The following is a 16,917-nucleotide window of genomic DNA, read 5'->3' as shown; positions in this document are numbered from 1 at the left end:
TTTCTCTCTTTTAATTAGGCGGTCCTAATTAAAAAAATTGAGTTTGCAACATTCCCTATGTCTACAGATCTTCATCTAACAAAAGTTTGTGCAGGGATGTTTGAGTGTATAAAAATGGCCAAGATCAACTGCATTCTACATTTTAACATGAGCATTTGAGAAATTATGACTAAGGAGATTTTAAAGGAAATAAACTTTTTTTAAAAAAGATACCTGAACTTTTTGCAACATATACAGATGCCAGACCTCTTTAATTCCTAGTCCCCTTTCCTCGAGAAACTTATTGTCTCTCTTTCTCCTGCTTAACTGTTGTCATAACCTTTCTGAAGGTGTTTCAACCCTGGTGTGAAATTTCTAACAATGTTTCACAGTGAAACAACTTCCGAACAGCAAGGTCAAAAGAGTCTGTTCCAACACCTGAACAGGATTTTTGAAGACTTCTGTTCTATGCATACACCACCCTAGAACCTCTCCATTAATATAAAGAAACAACTATTGTATTTTTTAATGTGGTGCCAAACTGACTGGCACTACTAATTTTACCATGAGTTGGACAAAGCAACAGATCCGATTGCTTACCCAACGGGATCTGAAAGGAGCACAAAGCAAAAGGGGGACCTACTTGGGAAGTGGAAGTTCTGCAATGTGATCGATGCGGACCAGTTGCCTTATCCGGAACCGGCAGAGATGCTGTAGGGACTTGACACTGCTGAACCTAGAGACTGGATAGAGAAGTTGGACAGGAGTTGGAGGGAGACCTGTAAATTAAAAAAAAAAAAAAATAGGCAGGACATCAGGTTAGAAGAAAATGTAACAGCAACAATTGAGAAACAGTTTTCTCAGGGTAAGAGAAAACAGCTGCTCTCTAAATTGATCACTGTACTGCCCTCTGGTGGAGACCTAACTCCATACAGCCTTATGTTGGGCTGTACCATACTTATTGAGGGCTAGAATAAACAAGGCCAAAAGTAAAAGGCCAGATGATTCCATTACTATAACAAGGCAAAGTTGCTTCTCCCACTGAGAAAAACTCCATTATGCTATATGGATGGGAGAGAGAAGTAAGATTTAAATATGAGTTACTATAATTAGGGCTTGAGTTTATTCAATTTGTATGCCCCCCATCTTAACAAGTGACTCTTAGCATTGAGAGCTTCCTGCATCATCATCATCTTCATCGTTATTATTGATTTAATCTTCAATTCGATTCACAGTCTGGGACTGGTAAAAACTTAACAGTTCAAGTCCTAACCAAGGACCTAAGAGCTGTTAACATCTAAGTATATAGGCAATTCTGAGTAAGGTGGGTTTTTTTTTTGCAAAGGCAGACTATTCAGGTCTAATAAATTCAAAATTTCCATGTATCTAGGCAACCCTTTGGGTATTGCTCCAACCGCTCCTATTACTACTGGTATCATTTCTTCTTCCACAATTGCTCAACTTCAATTTACAGATGGCGGTATTTTGTTATTTTTTCTAGCTGTTTCTCTTCAATGCACGCATCACCTGGTATTGCAATATCAATGAAACAGACTTTTTTCTTTTCCACAATAGTGATGTCAGATGTGCTGTGGGCCAGATATCTGTCTGTTTGGATTCGAAAGTCCCACAACAGCTTGACCCGTTCATTTTCAAGAACTTTTGTCAATTTGGTGTTCCCAGTCATTTTTGCTGTATTCGAATCCAAGCAAAACTTCCAATGTATGATTTTGACAACTTGATCATGACATTGTAGATAACCAAATTTATGAAATTTTGCTGCAGCTACTGATAAATAAGGTAATCCACTGTTTCATCTTTCTCATTGCATAAGTGGCATTTGCTGTTGCTACTGACATATTGTTGTTGTTATTATTAGCATTATGGTTTTTAAATATAGGTAGTCCTTCACTTACAACCACAATTGAGCCCAGAATGTATGTTGCTAAGTGAGAAATTTGTTAAGTGAGTTTTGTCCCATTTTACGATCTTTCTTGCCACATTTGTTAAGTAAATCACTGCAGTTGTTAAATTAGTAACAAGGTTAAGTGCATTTGTCTTTCCCATTGATTTTGCTTGTCAGTAGGTTACAAAAGATGGTCACATGACCTCAGGAGACTGCAACCATCACAAATACGAACCAGTCCTGCGCGAGCTGCACTGGCTCCCAGTTGTCTTCCGGGTGCGCTTCAAGGTGTTGGTTATCACCTTTAAAGCACTCCATGGCATAGGGCCTAGCTATCTTTGAGACCGCCTGCTGCTACCAACGACCTCCCATCGACCCGTGCGCTCCCACAGAGAGGGCCTCCTCGGGGTGCCATCAGCCAGACAATGTAGGCTGGTGACCCCCAGGGGGAGAGCCTTCTCTGTGGGGGCACCTACCCTCTGGAATCAGCTCCCCCCAGAGATAAGGAGAATCCAAGACCTCAGTGCCTTCCGTCGCGCCCTTAAAACCCATTTATTTAAACAAGCCGGGCTGGCTTAAGATGAAATTTTTAACTGTTTTTAAATGTTTTAAACGTTTTTAATTGGTAAATGAGTTTTAATTGGGCCAAATTTATATATCTTTTAATTGTTTTTAATATTTGTTCTGCATGTTTTTTAATCTGGCTGTACACCGCCCTGAGTCCTCAGGGAGAAGGGCGGTATAGAAATCCAATATAAAATAAAATAAAATAAAGTTGTCCTGCATCTGAATGTACCGTATTTTTCGGAGTATAAGATGCACCTTTCCCCCCCCTAAAAGGGGGTGAAAATTTAGGTGCGTCTTATACACTGAATGTAGCCCCGCCCACCCACTGGCCCCTACCCTTTGGCCTCTGCCTCGCAGCAGTTATCTCCTTGCAAGCAAACAGTAAGAAAAAAACAGCTCCTTTCAGCTTCAGCATAGCCTAATTAGCACAAGTTGATTGGATTGGCCTCCCAACTCTCAGCTGATTTGCTCTCAGATGTTTTGCGCAGGGCCCTGCTGCTTGCTGCAAAGAGGTAAATTGCTGGAGCAGATTTTTTTTCCCCCTTGTGCTAATCAAGCTATGCTGAAAACAAAACTGAAAGTAAAGCAGGCTGTTTGCTGTTGGCTGCAACGAGGCAAAATTGCTCTTTTTTTTCTTTTCCTCACCAAAAAAGGTAGTACTTATACTCCGGTGCGTCTTATACTCTGAAAAATACAATAAATCACATGATCATGGGAATGCTGCAACAGTCATAAGTGTGAAAAAAGTCACTTTTTTCAGTGCCATTGTAACTTCCAACAATCACTAAATGAACTGTTTTAAGTCCAGAACTTAAATATATAAAAAAAATGTTGGGATTCAGTGAATTTGACTTTTGCTCATTTTCCCTTGTACATTCAAGTTCTTTACAATTGTGAAACTTGTTTACTTGGTGCACCTTTCTCTAACTGAATAATCTGAGTTGTGTATGATGCCAATTTTTATAGATGAATTGGAAGAACATACTTTTGGGTCAATGAATCACATATAATTTCTGTGTCAAAAGTTGTAGATTACTTCACTGTTATTTGGGGGAATTTCCACTCAAGTGCAATGTAGCCAATTGCCAAGGAGAATGAAAGCTGTAAGCCAACAATTGAAGGGCCAAAAGTGCTTCATTCTTGGCTTATATTTCAGCCTTTGAAGCAAGTGAAGAAGAGTTACTGTACAATTCCACATTCCCAAATTATTTTAACTAGCAGACCAGTTGAAAATGTCCAATGGAAATGCATGTATGGGAATGATAAAATAGCTTCAGGAATAGGATACACCAGATCTCCAAGCACTCTGACGAACTTTTACAATTCGATTCTATCTACTTAATTGTTGCCTGTAATAATTTATTCTGGAAATCAGCATTCTGACCAATTCCTGCTGGAGATTTCAGAATAACTTTACTGTTAGTGGGGTATTTTTTTCCAACAAAAGCTAAAAATAATTGCTGGTCATTCTATAACTTGATTAATAAATGCCACAAAAGAATATCTAAGAGCTGCCTGAGTCAGCTCCAATAATACACAAAGACACATGCACGCACGCATGCACTTACCTGGCACTCTCGATCGCAGGAAATAAAGGAATTTTCCATTTTTGGAATGCATGATAGCACGTTTAATGAACTCCACCACAGACTGGCAACGGTCCTCAAACTTCGGATGGCACCAAAGACTAAAGGTTCCTGAGCCAAAAAGAAAGATGCGTATGGAACGAGGTAGCTTCTGGGTGGAAGTGCATGGTTTGTGGAGACTGGCTTTGCACAAGCTTACTTAAATAAAAGATAACCACCAGACACAATACTGGCATTGAGAGATCCAGGTTTAGAAAATCACATTCCGCAACAATTCATTGAATGAACCTAGGCAAATCCTTCCCTTTCAAAATAAGTTGGAAGCCACCCTAATTTGGTGTCCAGTGCTGCACTCACCTCGATAATGCTCCATTCTGGTATGATGGGTAATACCCTGTGATCGAAAGCTGAGGCTCAGAATGTAGCGAGGATCAGAGCTGTCACGAACCAGGAACGATCCATCCGGCTTTCCTTTTAACTTCATCTCGGCATCTTCCCAGTTCATAGGGCCCCAGTACCATCCACACTGATTTAAGAAAATATGCAATCAATAATTTATCCGAGAATCTGATTCCAACATTTTTTTAAAAAAAAAAATTCAAACATTGGAGCATTTTTTTAAAAGAATCAATTCCAGATACTCAGAATGCTAAAATATAGCCTAATTATCCAATCTGATACCTGTTGCTGACCTGCCAGAATTTCAAGCCAGCATGGCAACTGGTAATCCCTTACTTTAAGACAGAAGATTAACATCTGTCCATTTCTTTCCAGATGACAAAAAACTAACAATCATCTTTGACATTTTGAAACACAGCATTCTATTTTCAGAACAGATTTTTCTAATAAAACAGGATTCATTGATCCAACATTGCCTGATGCGCTCTCCCATTCATTTATATTGAATATGCAAACTGACACTGTACTAAGCTAAAATAAAAAGTAAACAGCAAAACCACAGGGCCAAGTGTAGTTTATCCATTCAAACCAGTTTTCATCTTGCATACCAGTAGGGCATATCCTGCAAATCCATTCAGTTGTCAATCCTCTTGGCTTTACCTCTTTGTGTTCAAAAAGATCAAGCATCATCAGGGGGGAAAAAAGCAGCTTAAGCACTTTTAACTGAATAAATAAATAAAAGCCTTACTTTTTCCAACTCTCGTAAGCTAGCTGCAAAACTGCTTGAATCAGGCCGATAAAGGGGGCATTGAAGGTGCTGTGCAGATTGACTATGTACCGCTTCGGATGCTCTGATTGGCAGTATCCGGGGAAATGCCTCTGGAAAAGGAAAGAAATTGCATTTATTTTGACATTTCCATGGAATTATTTTAGGTGCTCTGTTCAATGGATGCCATCTTGAGTCCCCAAATTCAGCAATTCAATTTAAAAGCCCAACAACTGGCAACATTTACCGTGGAAATTTAGGAAAAATTGAAGAGCCAAACTAAACTAACCAGAGGCATGTGGTGGAGGCGGTGGAGGCAGAGGAAAAGACTGGAGCGATGAAGACCCCATCGGATTCACTAAGACAGATGCAGGCAGTGTCCCACTGATATCGTCTCGGAAACACAAGAAAAAAAAAGGTTAAGCAGTCCAGAAGATACGAAAAGCAACAGAGCAACAGACAGGCTTATAATAGGCTCTCTTTCTCTGAGCATCTGAACATCCATCTTTGCTGGCTTCAACATCAATAAAACTGTATGCATAGACAGACTTATGGAAGTTATTCATACCTAGTTGCCGACTATTATGTTAAATGCCACAATTCAAAAAGAAATATTGTCAGTGCTGCTTCTACTTTCATTTATCAACATATGCAGGATAAAAAATTATTCTGGATATTAGATTAGATTATGTATTGTATTTGAATTGTATTATATTATTATATAATAATATTATATTATACTATTATATTATTATATAATAGTATTATATGATTGTATGATTGTATATTATATATATTATTATATGATACATTATTATATGATATAATAAATATATCATATTATATAATAATAAATATATTATATTATTAATATATTACATTACATTATCTTAAAACACCTTAAATGTTTTTTTTTTTAAATGAGTAATTCCAGACCTACTGCTTCTATAACTCTGAGCAAACCAAATTTTATTGATGCCTCTAGTTATAAAAGATTGTCTATTCCAATATAACTAAATAATGTTCCCTGGGTGATTTCAAATGCTCAGAAATGAAGGTTGTTAAAGGCAGAAGCACAAGATTACAAATAATTCACTTTACATAACTTTATCGCAGCATTAACCACTGTAAGATATAAATGAGTAGATCTTCTTACTGCTTACATCGGATTAAAAAAAAGAGACAAAGAAAAGGTTAGACGGAATCTGAGAAACCAAAGGGAGTACTGAGCCGAACATTCAGAAAGGGAAGGAAAAGAGTCCTTCCCATGCCACATTTCCCATGGCTAGCAGAAACAAAATTATAGAAAATATGCAAATTCACATGATTTATGGAGCTGAGGAATTTAGTTCTGAATGTGGGTTTGAGACTAGGAAAAAAGAAAACAGAATAGTTATATAACTGAGAATATATAGAAGTTACTGCTTTGAAATAATTTGTTTTTTTAAAAAAGGAGATGGTATAAAGAATTCCAAGGAAATCCTCTTAATGGTAGTCCTTTTTTAGTGACTGCCTCATATAGCCAACATGTGAAGTTATGATAGTAATTAAAAAGTAACTTTACAACTTCCATTTACAACCTTCTCAACCTTTCTCAAGCAAAAGAAAGCTGAAGTAAGATCATAAGCACGGTGGCAGTTTACTTAGTGACTGTGACTGAGCCATCATTCCCAACTGTGGTCACTAAAAAAAGACTATCTGTATTCAAAAATATTATTTCCAAGGCTGAAGAAGATGGCCATTGTCTTCTTTGGCTGAAAGATGCTAGTGGAAATACAGTTTGAAAAGAAAGTAGATAAAGAAGCAAGTAGTTACCCAGAAGGCTGAGGCTTCGCCGTGGAGGAGGAGGTGGTGTTGGAGGATGTGGGGATGTCAGGCCACGCTGAGAGATATCAACATCTACCAGAGATACTGTCTCACCTGGAGAGAGAGAGAGAGAGAGAAAGAGAGAGAGAGAGAGAGAGAGAGAGAGAGAGAATATGCTTTGGAGCCTAATGCAAATGTAACTTCACCTAGCACAGGTATCAGCAACCTGCAGCTCTGGAGCCGCATGTGGCTCTTTCACCCCTCTGCTGTGGTTCCGTGTCACTCAAAATATGCATCACAACTACCAATGTGCAACACCCACCGGCACCTGATGTACTGAGCTTTTCAACTCCCGACAGGCCAACCATGGATAAATCCAAGAAAATAAAAGTTTCAGAAGAAAACAGAACATTTAATTCAACTACATATGCTAGTTTGGGTAGCATGGGTATACTGTATAGACACGTACAATAACAATAAAGTTATTTATTTATTATTTATTAGTTTTGTGGCCGTTCAAGAAATAGTCAGGCACAGGAAGGGTTTTATGGCTCCTGGTGTTTTCTTTTCTGTGGGAAATGGGTCCAAATGGCTCTTTGTGTTTTAAGGTTGCAGACCCCTGACCTAGCACATTTGAGCACTATTGCTCTTGTCAGAAGTGTAGGTCTAATATCAGAACAATCTCTGACTACAGGCATATATCATGGTTGATTCCTAATTAAATTTGTTACAATGTAGACACACGGGCTACTCTTGGAAAGTATTCCAAAACTATCACCAGTTAAATGAGTGGCAAACAGATTGCTTTCTGGAGTATGTATTTCAGATGATAGTGATTTAAGAAGTTGATCGTCTTTCACAGACCTGTCTATATCAACCAAAATAATTGCTTAGAGGTAATATAAAACAGAGCCTTTTGTGGTAGCACAATGACTATGAAATTCCCTTCCAACGGAAAATAAGCTGCTTTGTTTTTGGACAGTCACATGTGTCATCTCATTTTAAGGCATTTAACTGAAAACAGAAGATTTTAACTTATTTATTTATTTATTTATTTTTAGGATTTATATGCCGCCATTCTCCCAAAGGACTCAGGGCGGCTTACTCAGCTGAACTCTTAAAAGATCGTTATATTTTAATATTCTTTGTCTCATGAGCTATCTTGTGGGTCATTTTTAGAGCCAAAAGCCATTATATAAGTAGGGTCACTTCCCTTGCTTATGAATAATTAAACTTAAGGATTTAGCTGACTTTCAAACTTGCTGAAACAAGTTTTGCTAAGGGAATATCTGGGCCAAATGTTGCACTATGAAATAGTATTCAATCTGTATCGGAAGGCACAGAACAATGTTGTATTTCATACGCTTGTGAATATCCACAATTTAGCTCCAAAACCTTTAAGGAGCAAAAAACACAGACTTGACGAGCAAATTTTTGTTTATAACAACAAATAGCAAAGGCAATCCTCTGTACATCAAAGAAAATGCCTTTGTGAGTTGGGCTGGGAAAATACAGGTAATCCTCAATTTACAATAGTTCATCTAGTCATCATTCGAAGTTACAACAGCACTAAAAAAAGAGAGTTATAACCATTCTTCGCACTTACGACCAATGCAACATCCCAACGGTCATGTGATCAAAATTTAGACACTTGGCAACTGATTCATATTTATGATGGCTGCAATGTCCCAGGGTCATGTGATCACCTTTAGTGACCTTCTTGACAAGCAAAAGTCAGATTCACTTAACAACTATCTCACTTAGCAACAGAAGTGTTGGGCTCAATTGTGATTGTAAATCCAGGGTTACCCTGTATAGTATTCTACCTCACATTGGGTAAAAGATACTTTTGTCATATGGCATAGCAAAGTGTCCAATATTGAAAACAGCTTCTGGATTTATGTCTGCAATCCAAATATTTAGTAGCAGTGGTGAGTTGCTACCGGTTCGCCCCGGTTCGGGAAAACCGGTAGTGGCAGCAGGAGGCTCCACCCACCTGCCCGGACATCATCAAATACGATCTGCGCATGCGTGCGCAAGTGAACCCGTAGCAAAGGTAAGTAAAACCCACCTCTGCTTAGTAAGTACAAAACTTCAAGCATCCTGACCATAATTCCCCATTCCCAAGTCCTCAGACATATTCAAAAGCTGAAGGAAAGATTCAAGAACAACCATAGCTAAATGGCTAACAGACAGAAGGCAAATAGCTTCCCAATCTCAAAGCTAGGTCTCAATATTGCCCAGGTATATCAACATCTTGTGAGCTTTCAGCTAAATGCATCAAATTGTAGTGATATTTCAGAATGAAAACAACAAAACCCAGTGAGATTTGATCCATTTTTAAAAAATGTTTCTTGGGAAGATCAATATGTGCTGTTTATGCAAAACTGTGTGACCAAATCATGTCCTAGAATCTGGAATTATAGTATATTCTCTGTATTCCAACTATGTCACCTGTCCAGAAGGAAAAGATGCTTTTAAAATTTTCACCTTAAAATTGTTGGAATTTTCTGCAAATTCACTAAGACATGCCCTGTTTGCTATTATATTACTTAGAAATGAGAAACAACATTTCTTTCTTCATGTTTCCTTGGCTCTAATTCTATGGCACATTTGGGATTCTATGGGAAAAGCTAACGTCTTCAAAACACTAGTATATGTATTTTAATCTGAACTGATGCCATGATTTCAGAATTAGGTTTTTGTCTTCAGCTAAAAGCAAAGACTTGCTTAAATAGAAATCAGATGTTAACAGAGAGGTTGTTACTCGAGTTTGGGCAACAAGACTCTTCTGGATTCCAGGGGAGAGACCTAATCCAATACATAGCGACAGCTACTAATATTCTTCTATTTTATGATGGACAGCTAGACAATCTCTCATTCAATTTACTCTGTGAACCTTCTGGACACCGGGATAGGTTATTTAGGAGAAAGCCTTTCTAAAACAGTCTTCTCCTATGATATCTGAGGATTAACAAACATAAAGTCCAACACATGAATATTATCTGGCTGGGAAAGCTAGTCTATAGAAGACTTTTTTGATTGGGGATGAGAAAATATATAATATATTCATGGTATTTAATATTTTTTGTTCAAAAATCAGAATCACTCCAAAACTAGGTTTTTTTTAAAATTTAAATTACTCATAATCTAATATAGGAGTCCCCAACCTGTGGGCCATGGCCCACTATCAGGCCATGGTCTAATTGCCACCAGACCGTGTGAGTAGCTGGTGCACGTGCACAGCCCCACTCGTATAAAGGTTGCCAAGGGTGTTCATGGCCTCATTCACACAAGCCTTGTTGCAGACATTTGTGGCCCAACTCACACAAGCGTCGCCCTGAACATCACAGGTGCGTGTGCATGCACATGCACCTGCCCCTCCCATAAAATCAACCCTTCTTTTCCCCCCTCCCCAGTCTGGGCCGCAACCCAGAAAGGTTGGGGAACTCTGGTCTAATAGCAACGTATTATGTATCCAAAATTGAGTAAAACTATAGGGCTTCCTTCAATAATAGTGGAAGAGAAAGAAAAGCATCAGGTTCAACACTTACCTGTGAAGAGGGGACCAAAAGCAACTGGAGAAAAGGCACTTTGTGTTCGCATCAGTCTTTGTTTTCTACAAAAATACAGACAAAAGAGTCTATAAATAAAGATATGATTGCATTTACCTCTCCTTTTATCTGTATCCACAATAAGATCTGATTCAACTATACCATAAATTCTTCACTTTATTTCCCCTTGGCCTATAAAAAGAATGAAGGAGGTTAGCTCTGAAGGAATCAATTATTTGGACATCAAGCTGCCCATTTATTATTTCAATTTATGTTCCATTTTTCTATTATCACCAAAGAGAGAAAAAAAAACAATTAAAAAGTGAAAAACCTGTAGAGCAACTTTTTCTTTTAAAAAAACCTCTATAATGCAGAGAGAGAGAAAGGGAGAGAGGAAGGGAGGACTGAGCATATGTACTAAAAAGTGGCTTTACTTTTTCTTTCTCTGTATAGTCTACAATATTTTTAAATTTCCTCAAATGTCAAAAAAGCCAAGGTTAAATCACAAATGACTGGTACCACACTGCTGAATTTCAAGTGAGAGAGGATGGGAGCTATGCTTCAACAACATCATATATATTAAAATTGTAAACTTTTAAAGATAATTAAACCTAAGGCTAAATAATATTGCCCACTCTTCATGCCATCTGAGATACAGGACCTCAACAAACTAGAAAGAAAAAATAAATGCATTTCCCTAATATATACATCCAGTTCATTCCCTTAGAAAACAAAGATTTTGGCAAGGTGGGACATGCCTTTTGCCTTAGTAATTTTGATTATTAAGGAATGCTCCATGGTGGAATCTTCTTCACCAATACAGTATTTCAGACAACACATTTTAAGAATTAATTAATTTTTTAGGCTTGCCAGACCAAAATATACTAAACTACGGACTAACCCACGCACTAAACAATTACAGTAAGAAACAAACAAGGATAAACTTTTCAGGTACAAACACTAAATATTTTTGCTAGACTTTTATATGACCTGAGTGAATATATGTACACACAGTCAAAAAGTGTCATAGGGAACAGACCCATGGGTTTAGCTAATCTGGAAGTCCAATTTCAGACAGAAGCATGGCTTTATTAATAGATGATTTCATAAAAAATAAATTATTTATTTAGCCAGTGCTTAAACTTCTATTAACACTAAGCCTTCTGAGTCAAAATTGCTAGCCCAAGATATTTTGCTGTCTAAGAAAAAAGAGGAAATGGCAGTGTCAAAAAGGCACAACATCCAAGGTCAATTTGCCTCTGCTCATCATATTACACACACACACACACACACAGGGGGGGAGGGAGGGAGAGACAGAGAGAGAGAGATCAGAAAAAGGAAATAGAAGAAACAGAGATGAGGCTGTAGCAAATTCATTTAATAGCTGCTTTACTTCCTTGCTTCTGTGTCCAGAAAGGAGAAGATAGGCCTAATTACAGATCCAGATAACACCCCAGAATGAAATGAGTGAACTATCTTAGTTTGACCCACTACGCAGGCAAAGTGATAGATATACTAATCAGATAGTTTAGCATGTTCATAAATGTGGTCATTGACTGAGGAAACTGAAACACAAGTGAGGACAATTAAGAAAATAGCTTTTTTTTGCAGCATTAATTTACCAGGATTTTTTGTTGTTGTTCTATCCATGTTATGGTAGATTTATGTGTCCTAGACCAAGAATTGAAAGAGAACTCAGGTCACAGGAATGACAATATGGTCCTTCAAAGTCAATTTATGACCTCAGCAGCTCCACTTGGTCATTTTCCTCACTATGGGGAAGGGGTTCTTTTAAGAGGTTCTGGCTTATATTTCTTGTCACCTCCAAACATTGGCAATGCTGACTGGAGTAGAAGGGAGCTACCCAAGTCCTCTGTTCCCCAATCCCTTCTCCCATAAGTGGAAATAATTCTTCAAGAAGGACTAAGCTGTAGGTTTCTTGACACTACAGTAGTACTGGTCAGGTGTCTGATCAGAGATTCTTGAGATCTTCTGCATGTAAAATATATTTAACAATGAATTATAAGGGACCCACCTGAATGTGCATTAACCAGCCACAATAACCAAATTCTTGCACTTGAATATTAGTTTATGAATCTGGTGGGCCAAAGTATTTAGCATTAATGTGGGAGATGCAGGTTGAACCTGATTACAAATCAGATCAAATCAAGATGCAGGTTGAACCCTATTTCAAATCAGCATGATTACAAATCAGATCAAATCAGGGCTATACAAAACAAAAACTTTTTATGTAAGCACATTACAGTCTCTGCCAACCTGGCACCTTCCAAAAATACAGAACTGTAAGTGCCAAATCAGAAGTGAATGAAGAGAATGGCAGTCCAACATATCTAGAAGTATAAAAAACAAAATGGAAAACTTTGTTGAGAAAAAACCAAGTGAATACCATCATTCTACCTATGTATTTTAATCCAGAGCGAGCAAATTTAGTCAGCACCTTATAAAATTCAGTATCTTTTCCTCTCACATTTGTATAAATATTAAACCACAAACTATCCCATCACCTTTCACCCAAACAGGCTGAGCAACTCAGTTTGTGGCTAGTTTATAGTTTAAAGTGGTATGTGAACCTGTAAAGTGGACAGATTAAACTAACCAATACTATATCACCAGGCAAAGTCAATCTATGAAAAAATCCATCTGAAATCCTGTAGAAATAATAATAGGCTGTCTTAATCTATTGACATTTCAGAGTTATGGAAGGCATTAGACATAGACTTAGAGCAAAACGCTTTTTCTGAATGAGTGTTTTTTTTTAAAAAGCAAGATCAGAATCACAAATCCTTCCAAAAATTACTAGAAATTATCACATTAAGGCCCTGTGAACCAACTTCAGTCACTTCAGAGACATCTGCAGAAGGTAACAAATGACAAAAAATGCATGTTATAAACCACCCGATTTATGTATACACCCCATATGATTTGCACTGTGACATTATGACATATGTTTCATCATATTTTTTATCACCTTGATTTGTATCATACACATACTGCAATTTGCAAGGAAAAGTTAGTCCTAGTTAGTCAGGCCCCAGTACTACAGTTTTATTGCACTCACAATCCCAGAGGCAGAGGTGGTAAAATCTCTGGTTCCTATTTCTTTTTATATTAGGTCCCTCAATGACAACATCTATAAACAGTTGGGAAAAGTGGCTCTGATTATTTTCTAAGGATTAAGGAACATGTAACCAAAGTACCAGTTTGGTGTGAAGGTTAAGGCATCAGGCTCTTAGAAACAGGGCAAGTTCTAGTCCTGCTTTAGGCACAGAGCCAACTGGGTGACTTTGGGCCAGCCACTTTCTCTCAACTCTACCAAGGAGGCAATGGCCAATCACTTGCCAAGAAAACTGTAAGGACTTGTCCAGGCACATCTCCAAGAATTGAACAGAAAACTTCACCCAGAATGAAAGTGATGCAACTTCAGATGCAAAGTCATAACTATCCATTTTTCTATTTAATTTAATGTAAGGTAGTCAGCTTTATAAGGTTTTACTACTTTTTTTTTACAACTGGACAACAAAGTTGTAAAAAGCTACTTACACTGTTTAATAGCAATATTCCAAGATCCCAAGTAAATTCTCTAATGCACTATGGGCATAGTGAATCTTTTTAACTTGAGGTACCAAAGACTGAATATGAAACAAGGCAAAGTATGTCTACCAATGAGAAGTGATGGTAGAATATGGTCAGTGAATATGAGCCTAATTGGCGCAGCAGTAATGCTATTGTTAAAGGTAGTATTTAGCTTCCAGCTGCCTGCAATTACTGCGAGTTCAATTCTCACCAGCTCAAGGTTGACTCAGCCTTCCATCCTTTCTAAGGTAGATAAAATGAGGACCCAGGTTTGTGGGGGCAATAAGCTGACTTTGTATAAAATATACAAAAGTATGAAGGCTATTGCTTAACGCATTGTAGCCGCCCTGAGTCTCCGGAGAAGGGCGGCATATAAATCAAAATAAAATAAAATAAATAAATAAAATTCCTTCCAACAGGCTTGAGAATACATCACAAATACAATTGGATCCTTTCAATTTCAAACTCTGGACAAAAACAGCCAATGATGTACAAAAATATAGAAGCCTTGAAATATTTTCCCTTCAATATCTAAAGGGAAATACTACTGAGGACTTGCAGACCAAAAGATCTGGAGATGCCACCTCAAAGTTCAAAGACTGAGTTGAATTTTTTTTTTTAAAAAAAGGCATAGAACACTTCTCCAAGTATTTGACAATTCCACAACTGAGGCCAAAGGCAAGAGTGCTGGAGATGCTTGCAAGGCAGCAGTTTCCATATCCACTTTGCCCACCCTAATACCCTCTTTCATTCTGTCCCCTACCAGATTGATGCAACTGAACAACAGCCTGCTCAACTCTCCTTCCTTTATCCATATTCCAGCGATCCAGCGCCTCCTCACCTGTTCGAGTCCTGCTCCCGGTAGCCAGGTTGAGACACATCAGGGAGGCTTCCTGCCGTGCCCGAGGGGGCTGGGGCAGCAGCGGCTTGTAGAAGTTCCCTCTCTCCGATCCGGCGTGCTCCAGCAGCTGCCCCGGCGTTGCAGGATGGTCCACTGCAGCTCTTGGTGCGGAAAAGGCGGCTGAGGCGAACCTTCAAGGAACCTTTCCTGGAGGGGGCCGAAGAGCTGGGACGGGGGGTAGCAGCGGCGGGTGCCGGGCCTGCCGAAGGAGGAAGAGCAGCAGCAGCGAACACCGGGACGGCTACGGCGGGCAACTGAACGCGGCTGCTCTCGGTACTGGAGGGCTCGGCCTGCCCTGCAGCCGTCTCGTCCTCATCCTCCTCGTCAGGGCCCAGAGCTTCCAGCACCAGCAGGGCGTCGCTGGTCTCCTCCCCCGGGGGCAACAAGGACAGAGTGGGCGGCGGGGCCATCGCCGGCTGAGGCAAGAGGCTCATGCAGGAGCAATCGCCGGGAGGCTTGCCCAGCCCTCCTAGCACCGTCGGAGGTGCTTGATGGAGTCCCAGAGCCGCCAGCTGTAACTCCAGGCCGGCTCCCGGAGGGAAAATGAAGCCACTCGGCGTTCCGCTCCAGCATCGTCCCCCTCCCGGTTCGCCCTTCGGAGCATCTAGGAGAGCACACCGATGCCTAGCGCACAGGAGCTCCGACGGGGGTGGTTGAGGCAGTGGCGGCGGCGGCGGAGGCAGACAGCCGGCTGGGGACCCCGCCGAGGGCTCTCCGGTTTCTCCAGGGCGGAAGACCAGAAGCTGCGAGCCCCGCAACCCGCCCGCCCTTCCACGATCCCGAGTTGCAATAGCGGCAGTCTCTCCGACAGCTCTGCTCAGCCCCAAGCCGGCTGCGGCTGACTCTGGTCCGCCGTACCCCAGCAAGCGACTCAGTACCCGATAAGAGGCCGCTGCTGCTGCAACCGCCTCGCCGCCGTTGTCACCTCCTCTCCCACTGCCTCCTCCGGGCTCGGCGGCTGCTGCTGCTGCTGCGGCGGCCGCTCCTCCTCCTCCTCCTCCTCCTCCGGCCCGTTGCATCGCGCTAAAGGAGGCGGTGCATTGCATGGAGCAAAAGACTAGGCGTCTTCAGCCAGCAACCTGGACTGGGAGGCCGACTGGTCCAGATCGGCTATCCAGAGCGCAAAGCTTTCCCTTCCACCTTGCTTGCTTAGGGGCCCGCCCGAGCAGGGGGTGTGCACGCCCTCCGACTTCCCTTTCCGCTGATGCGCCGATGATGCGCGCTCCAAGGCGGCCAACCCTCTCTGCACTGCGCGCACTCCTCCCACCGCCTTTCCCCCTAGCTCGTCTCCTTCCCAGCTGTTCTTTTTCAGCGAAAGGGGCTCAGCCACGCCCCCTATCGCTTTCAGGCAGCATCTGGGTAGAATCTTCCTGGGTAGCTCGCACCTGCCGTTCTTTTTAAACAAGCCTATCCCAAACTTTGGATGCTTACACATGGTTGGCCTTTCAGAAGGCAATGGGTTATCAGGGTTTCGATTTTATTTTCCCTACTTAAAAGTTGCTTTAAGGAACGGGAGGGTTACGAATGAAAAGCAAACCTAACTAATCCATTTATGAAGCAGAATCGGCGGAGAATATAACGTTTGGCTGGAATACTCTTTTTGCAAGGTACACTGAAGCAAGGACTTAATAGCTGTCCCACAGCTGAGGAGCTGCTCTGTCCTTGGCTGGTTTGTGATTTAATGTGTGGTGTGAACATGTTCTTGAAATAAAGGACATGTTTACAACATCTTTTTCAGGGCAAGAGGTCCTGAATATTTGATCAATGTAATAAAGATTGAAATAAATATCAGCTCACCTGATAGGATGGTTCTTGTGAGAAAATAGAAGCAGGAAGGATGTAGTATTAGATGTATTCGT

The 16,917-nt window shown here is 40.3% G+C and overlaps 1 protein-coding gene across 5 annotated transcripts in view; it reads right to left on the bottom strand.

Moving 5' to 3' along the window:
• SOCS7 (suppressor of cytokine signaling 7) overlaps positions 1 to 16,323 on the bottom strand; it is a 28,130-nt gene extending 11,807 nt beyond the window's left edge. For 4 of the 5 annotated variants that reach the window (XM_087892083.1, XM_034415619.3, XM_034415622.3 and 1 more), the window contains exons 1-8: positions 14,999 to 16,323; positions 10,564 to 10,628; positions 7,019 to 7,123; positions 5,493 to 5,597; positions 5,186 to 5,316; positions 4,396 to 4,564; positions 4,021 to 4,149; positions 623 to 758 (exon numbers count right to left, since the gene is read on the bottom strand). In XM_087892083.1, coding sequence (XP_087748209.1) covers positions 623 to 758; positions 4,021 to 4,149; positions 4,396 to 4,564; positions 5,186 to 5,316; positions 5,493 to 5,597; positions 7,019 to 7,123; positions 10,564 to 10,628; positions 14,999 to 16,104 — 1,946 coding nt within the window. In that variant the 5' untranslated portion in view covers positions 16,105 to 16,323. The remainder of the gene's footprint in view (positions 1 to 622; positions 759 to 4,020; positions 4,150 to 4,395; positions 4,565 to 5,185; positions 5,317 to 5,492; positions 5,598 to 7,018; positions 7,124 to 10,563; positions 10,629 to 14,998) is intronic. The other variant, XM_034415623.3, reaches the window with a different exon arrangement.
• Positions 16,324 to 16,917: the final 594 nt, after the last annotated feature.

This window comes from Pantherophis guttatus, chromosome 4, assembly GCF_059756535.1.
Source record: "Pantherophis guttatus breed Tessera chromosome 4, ASM5975653v1, whole genome shotgun sequence".
Lineage (NCBI taxonomy): Eukaryota > Metazoa > Chordata > Lepidosauria > Squamata > Colubridae > Pantherophis > Pantherophis guttatus.
Note: the sequence above shows the minus strand (reverse complement) of the source record. Positions and strands in the feature narration are given on the sequence as shown.